General features: G+C 43.9%; 1 protein-coding gene across 3 annotated transcripts in view; it reads left to right on the top strand.

The window, feature by feature from the left end:
* The window catches only part of LOC143287655 (transmembrane channel-like protein 7), a 55,925-nt gene that overhangs the window by 44,542 nt on the left and 3,883 nt on the right, over nucleotides 1-7,500 (top strand). For all 3 annotated transcript variants that reach the window (XM_076595819.1, XM_076595828.1, XM_076595810.1), the window contains exons 10-16: nucleotides 1,912-2,090; nucleotides 2,771-2,888; nucleotides 3,665-3,762; nucleotides 4,910-5,017; nucleotides 5,768-5,843; nucleotides 6,983-7,113; nucleotides 7,369-7,500. The exon at nucleotides 7,369-7,500 is cut by the window's right edge and continues 24 nt beyond it. In XM_076595819.1, the coding sequence (XP_076451934.1) occupies nucleotides 1,912-2,090; nucleotides 2,771-2,888; nucleotides 3,665-3,762; nucleotides 4,910-5,017; nucleotides 5,768-5,843; nucleotides 6,983-7,113; nucleotides 7,369-7,500 (842 nt within the window). The remainder of the gene's footprint in view (nucleotides 1-1,911; nucleotides 2,091-2,770; nucleotides 2,889-3,664; nucleotides 3,763-4,909; nucleotides 5,018-5,767; nucleotides 5,844-6,982; nucleotides 7,114-7,368) is intronic.

Here is a 7,500-nt window from a genome sequence, read left to right as displayed (position 1 = left end):
TCTTCGTTGTAGAGCTTAAACGACCAAATGGCTGCTCTGGGAGTCAACTTAATCCAGGCCTGGGATTTAGTTCGATGGAAGTTGCGCTGTTCAAGGACGGCGTAGGAGGGGAGAGTCCTGTCTGCTTCTGCTTCTTCTTTATCGTCTTTATCTTCTTCTTCTCACTTAAGTCTGTGGAGTTATTGGGGCCACCGCACTCGCACTGAAGAATTGTTCACCAGATTCCTCCACTGAGGTCTGTCGATTAGGTGTCAGAGCGTGGGTCTCTGTGAACGGGTTCCAGTCCAGTATGCAATGTTCAATGAAAGGGAGTTTGTTATCATATTATGCCGATAAACAAGCTGAATTAACCCCCTTGGCAGTAGAGCTGTAAAACGCTATTTGCCAATAATAATACCTTTTTTTTAAGTGTCAGTGTCTCTCTCTTTCAAATGCACACACACGAACACACACGCGAACACACACGCGAACACACACACGAACATACGCACACACACACACACACACACACACACACACACACACACACACACGAGCGCGCGCGGTGCAAAGTACCTGGGCAAACTGGTAATAAGCGAATCGGGATCACCAGTATAGTGACAGGCGACTCAGGAATATCTAGGTGAAGCAGGAACAGGCAGATCGAGATGATGATGATGCTTCCAAGAAAGACTGTTTGTTATGATATGCACCCAATAAAATGAAACTCGCGATAAAAAAAAAAGAAAAAAAAAGAATTAAAACAACAACGCAGAATACTGCACTATATAGTAATACACAACGACGATCCTTGAACGAAGGTAGGGCATCATTTGCTGACCAGTGGTGATAGCTGGACATCAGGCTCAGCTTCTGCTTATGTCATAAGCTTACAGATGGTCCAACAGCAAAGTGACACCTTATGATCAATGGTTTGTCCATTGCAATGGAAATTCATTTACACCTTAGTCTTTTGTGAAGGACTGCGAATCTCAAACTAAGAGGCAAGACTGCACCAACTTTAAGTGCTGCAGCCTTGGATGGCTAGTTGGCCTTTGGGGACCATCCCAACGCCGACTGTCAAAAACCCCTCTTGGACGAGGGAGTTGGTAGGGTGTAACTCGGGTAAGACATACAATCAAATTTGGCCCCAATAGTCGGGACAGCATGTGCCTCCTCAATCGGCTGTTCTGGGGTCGTATTCAATACAAAACTCATTTTGCCTCAAGGCAAGTTACCTTTGACATGGTAGGGATCCCGCGGGTACAATCTACCTGGAAGGTAAAGTTATCTTCGTATTCAAGACACGTGCGGTGCACTCAAGAAGCTAACCTATCGTCTAAAAAATTTTTTTAAATTAAAAAAAAAAAAATTCCCAGTGATTCCCTTTGCGCTTGCTCTTTTTACTTCTCACTGCACCACAGTTCAGAGCACCGTCGAGGGAGTTAGCAAAGCACGGGCTATCCGCGCGCAGAGCACGCCTGTTTTCCCGCAACACAAACAACGCTGCAAAGGGGTCCGCCATGTTTACTTCTGCTTCGTGGGCAGTCACCCTTGGCAGGTAGTATGGGCAAATTTGCCATTGGGTTCCAAGACCCGCGGGTAGACTCAAATGTTCCTGAATATCAGGTACTGCTAACCCTAGCGCAGTGTGCTTTGCCTCCTGTAGATTTACCCGCAGGTACACCTTTATCCGCAGGCACGATGGTCTCTTGAATACGGCACCTGATGGACATGGCCAGATGCAACTAGCTTGCCATACATAGAAATACTGACACAAAGTCGATGCTTCAATCGAAAGAGGGAATGGTTTGCTGATGGTGATAGTAATGCTGGTGTGTGTGTGTGTGTGTCTGTGTCTGTGTGTGCGTGCGTGTGTGTGTGCGCGCGTGCGTGCGTGTGTGTGTGTGTGGTTGACCGTGACTGTTGCAGTACGTGAGCGAGAACGCGGATGTGAGCGGCACGGACAAGGTGCTGCTGAAGCTGCTGGTCCAGTTCCTGCCCGCTATCACCATGGCCGTGCTGAACGGGGCCCTGCCCATCATCTTCCAAAAGGTGGTTGTGGGTGAGCAGTACACCATCGCCTTCGTCATCAAGATCACCCTCATCAGGTGAGGGTGAGGGTGAGGCCGTGAGTGTGGGCAGTGAGGGATGATAAATCGGTCTATCAGTCGGCGTTTTCGAGTGGGTGGTGATGTGCGATCTTTACAACACTGGTTTATTTGTTTTTTTCTTCTTAGTGGCTTGTCTTTGCATGTCATTCTAATATACCCTTTGTGCATACGAAATTCTTCTATTTGAAGCCGTTAAAGAGTCTCTTGAATCTAGGGTTAAGAATGTTCCAAAGTCTGATGGATTAAGCTTGAGTTAGGTATATTCCTAACGCAAGCAAACGTTGATTTAAGTATAATCTCAAGGTATATTCTTCGCGCAAGCAAACTGCGAGATCGCTCAGGCAGCATAGCCCTGTTTTTCTATTTATAGCAAATAAGTTACAGGCACTGGCGTCAAGACTGCGGTCTGTAATAAATGATGCATTGTTCTGCGAAAACTCTGTATCGTTTTCACGTAATCCATGAGGGTGTCTACATAACTCATTAATCAACGGATGTCCTGATCCTATTTCTGCGGACACTTTATAACGCCTCGGGGCAATAACGTTATTGTACGTCGTTTGGTTCTAATATGGACACTGAATTTCGCTTAAAGGTGATGTAGGCCTACAACAGGGTCCATGAAAACTAATAAATTGATCGGTTCGTCGGTTGATTAGTTGACTGATTGATTCCAGGACGGTGTTTCTCCGTCTGGCCTCGCTGACAGTGCTGATGATCACCCTGTACACGGAAGTGACGTGTTCCACACGTGACTCCTGCACCACGACACGGAGTCCCTGCAACGTCATCACGGTACGGGTTTTGGTTGGGTTTTTGTTGTTGTTGTTGCTGTTTGTTTGTTTGTTTGTTTTCTTTTCTTTTGTTTTTTTTCTAAAGAGTTGGCGCCAACAACCCACTGTGACGTCACTTCGTATTTTTACACTGTTGGTCTGGAGGGTGGGGCGGTGGGGGGAAGGGGGGCGGAGCGCAGGACGATATGTGAGTGTATTGTGGGTGTTGAATGGAGAAAGAAGAGGAGGAAGAAAAAGAAGAAGAACCGCAACAACAACAACAACAACAATAAGGAGAATCAAGAGGAGAGAGAGGGGGGGAGGGAGGGGGGAGACAGAGAAGCAGATAGCTTAACAGACAGACAAATCGTGTGTGTGTGTGTGATGGGAGGGAGAGAAAAAGAGAGAGAGAATGAATGAATGAATCTTTATTTTCCAACCGTGAAGACACTAGCACTTGGGCCGACTTACACATCTGCCGTTGTTCTAAGAAACACACAAACATATACGCATATAAATGTTGTTATACTTAATACATGTATAAGAGAGAGAGAGAGAGAAATCGAAATCGAAATCGAAATAGAAATCGAAACTTTTTTTATTGAGGGAAAAGGAATAGACACTTATCGGCCCGTTTTCATCCTACCCTCGTAAAGAAAACGTATAAACTAATCTAGGAAATACAAGAGACTGGAAAAAAAAAGAGGAAGAGAGAGAGAGAGAGAGAGAGAGAGAACTGAACAGACAGACAAACAAATTGAAAGATGTGTGTGTGTGTGTTCATGCATGCACGTGCAGTGCTGGGAGACCTACGTGGGACAACAGCTGTACAAGCTGATCGTCATGGATTTCCTCATCGTTTTTGTCAAGACACTGCTGGTGGAGCTGCCCAGACGGTCAGTGCAAAGTTTCACATCACGTCATCGCGTTTGCATCACGCCCATCGTAATCACATCACGCCTTTGTCACGTTCACATCACGTCATCGCATTTGCATCACGCCCATCGTAATCACATCACGCCTTTGTCACGTTCACATCAAGTCATCGCATTTGCATCACGTCATCAAATTCGCATTATTGTAATCATATTACGTCATTGCATTCACACCACGTTATCGGCTTTCTGCATCACGTCATCGCAATCCTATCATGTTATCGTTTTCGCACTTCGTCGTCGCATACCGATCACGTCATCGCATTTACATCACGTCATCGCATTCACATTCACTTTTTGTGTCATGTCATTGTATTGACATCACGTCATTACCTTCATGCTTGGTGCATTCCTTTATAAGGTGAAACTCGTCCGTCTCTAGTTTGATTATGACGTCTACCAGTTTCAAATAGTAACTTATGACTATTGAACTGGTACTGAATCAACAGATAAGACGTAAGATTCATGCAGATGAAAGATATGTGCTTTCTTTTTTTATTCGGTGATCACGGTTTCTTTGTGGAAAACACACACACACACACACACACACACACACACACACACACACACACACACACACACACACACACACACACACACACACACACACAAAATTGGTTTTCAAAGCGTTACCCCCCATCCCTTGTCCTTTGTTTTCATTTCTAAAATAATTCATCTGTCATAGTATCAAGGTGAAATTATATTACAAGGTGCAGAATGAATGTGCAGTATGATGCGTGAAGTACTGAATGTTCGTGTTTTTCAAATTTAGGCTACTATATTGACTGCAATGTCTAAAGTAAATGCATGCAATGCTTTTTATACTCAATGTTCATGCCCTGTCTAATGTTAAATGCTTAGTAATTGTCTAGTAATCGTTTTTGCCGCACCTGGTGTAATTTTTCTTTTCGATGTGATATAGTTATTCTTTTCTCTCTTTTTTTTATATTATTTTTATCTAATGTTATCTCATCTCATCTTATTGCATCTTTGAAATATTCTGTAATCCTGTCTGACGTTACTGTTGTTTGAAAAGGACTGACGTGAATGTCCAAAACACAACAGTCATGTATATAATTACGTGAGTGTATTGCACACACGATTGCAGACTGTTCTACGAGAAGTGTTCCTGCGGTCTGATGCAGAAGATCGGGCCCCCTGAGTTTGACATTCCGTCCAACGTCCTGGACCTCGTATACTCTCAGTGTCTCTACTGGTGAGTATAGAACTATACTGCTGGTCAGTCAGTGTTGTTGCTGTTGTCTGCTTTGGGTCAGTCAGACTACTAGCATGAAGTTCCTGATGTCTGGTTTAGCTCAGTGTGGTTGTTTACATAATGAATTTGTGCTCACGTACAGGAGAAAAAAAAAAGAAACAATAATATTCACAACGTAAATCTTCCTCGTTCAATGTCTTTTTCTCATTCCTGTTTATTTTTACTCTGCGAAGAGTCAGTAGAAGAATTGTTCGTCAGATTTTTCGGGCAACTTTGTCGGTACGTGAACCGCATTCAGTGTTGCCAGCATCTTTTAGAATGATGTTCCACTGAATCAGGCGTTCAATGTGCTTTGCCTGCGGCTTGTTTTAAGTTCCCAATGTTTTGTCCATATGTTTGTCACGAGTTTTCAATTGCTTTAACTGAGAATGTGTTAGTTTTACGCACGCATAATGGTATAACATCCATAAGACTGTGTTGTGTTTTCGTCTATAAAGATTATGTGGATGGAATTCCAGAACTTCGCACACAAGGTAAACGACTGCGACAATTAGTACTTAGTGATAATTGTATGCGTGTCGCTATGACCTTTGACATATCTTCCAGGTTGTTATACTTACTTTCAGTTCGGACTGTGTAATATGTGCGTAAGTGTCGCAATGACCTCTGACTTATCTGTCAGGTTGTCCTTCAATTTCAGTTAGACAGCCATATCATATGTGTCGCCATGACCTCTGACATATCTTTCAGGTTGTCCTTGACCTTTGCGCCGCTGACGCCCAGTTTCTCTGTGTTGAAGGTGATCGCAACCTTCTATCTCAAAATGGTGAGCAGACAGTCATCCCTGTTCATGTTCTTTCGTTCACAAAAGCGTCTTTTTGCATTGAGTGATATCAGACGTGTGTGTGTGTGTGTGTCTGTGTGTGTCTGTGTGTGTGTGTGTGTGTGTGTGTGCGTGTGTGTGTGTGTGCATCAAAGGGATGTACACAGAAAAGACTGATTGAAACAGTGCAATCACACAGTCCGTATATATCAAAATGAAACTTCAACCGACAAAAACAAAACAAAACAAAATTCAAATAAGATTAACGCGTTCATTGTTTCTTTTCTGTTTTGTTCTGAAATTGACCGTCATCTGACACCGTGAAATAAGGTACGGTTTCGCATGATCTGTTTACCACAGACACAATAAACACTACTGAGTATATGTTAGACGTTGTCTTGAAAGCATTAAATCTTATGCGATATATAAAAGACGTTATCAGTCTATATTAGTACAATGGAAAACCTAATATATCATAACCCTGTTTGGTTTTGTTGAACATTCAGTTTGTCATGTTTATGATTGTAATCATGCGCATAGGCTTTGTCAATATATGTTCCCCTCATCAGTCTTCAGTCTTTCTCCATCCCTACCTTCTATCAGATTTCTCTCTCTCTCTCTTTCTGTCTGTCTGTCTGTCTGTCTGTCTGTCTGTCTGTCTCTCTCTCTCTCTCTCTCTCTCTCTCTCTCTCTCTCTCTCTCTCTCTCTCTCTCTCTCTCTCTCTCTCTCTCGATCCCTCTTTCTCTCTGTTTGTGTATGCTGTGTGTGTTTGTATGTTCTTATGTATGTCCGTGCGTGTTTTATACCTTCAAATGTTTTCCTTTCTTCTGCGGAATGTTACCACTAATCGAGGGTCCACTGTCTGTTGCCTTTGAGGGGTTATTCACATCCGCCGTTACTGTGACAAGTGTATGTCACATAAGAATTAAAGAAATCGGTTTATATACTGGGATCACATCTTCCTATAGTCCAGCACACAGCAAACTCACATTTCAAAGTCCAAGCCGTGATTGAACAATCGAAGGAACTAACACTACGAACAAATAGAATAAATAAAATAGAAATTTATGTACATGACCAACACATCGCGATCGAAGAGAGCTAACTGTTTCCATTCTCTGCCTCTTTTGTACGTTATCAGTTGTCGGCCCTGAAAGCATGCCCTCCAGCGCAGCAGCCGTACAGGGCGTCTCGCACCAACACGTTCTTCATGATGATCCTGCTCGTCGCCTTCTTCCTCTGCTCCGTGCCTGTGGGATACACCTTCTACAGGTACTGGGCCGTACCCTGTGAATGTGCGTGCGTGCGTGCGTGCGTGCGTGTGTGTGTGTGTGTGTGTGTGTGTGTGTGTGTGTGTGTGTGTGTGTGTGTGTGTGTGTTTGTTTGTGTGTGTGTCACGGTGTGTCACAGTGTGTCACAGTGTGTGTGTGGGTGTGTGGGTGTGTGTGTTGTAACCAGATTCCGTTCAATTCAATTGCACTGCATCGCATCGCATCACATCCTGTTAACGACGGTGTCGTTGTGCAGTTTAGAGCCTTCCCACGGCTGTGGTCCATTCCGTATCTACAGCAGCATGTACAACTCCATCACCACCACGGTCGATAACTGGCCCACAACAGCGCGATCCATCTATGAGCTGATAACCTCCCCTGCGGTGAC

The sequence above is a fragment of the Babylonia areolata genome, chromosome 1 (genome assembly GCF_041734735.1).
Source record: "Babylonia areolata isolate BAREFJ2019XMU chromosome 1, ASM4173473v1, whole genome shotgun sequence".
Classification (NCBI taxonomy): domain Eukaryota; kingdom Metazoa; phylum Mollusca; class Gastropoda; order Neogastropoda; family Buccinidae; genus Babylonia; species Babylonia areolata.
This window is presented reverse-complemented; position numbering and strand designations above follow the sequence as displayed.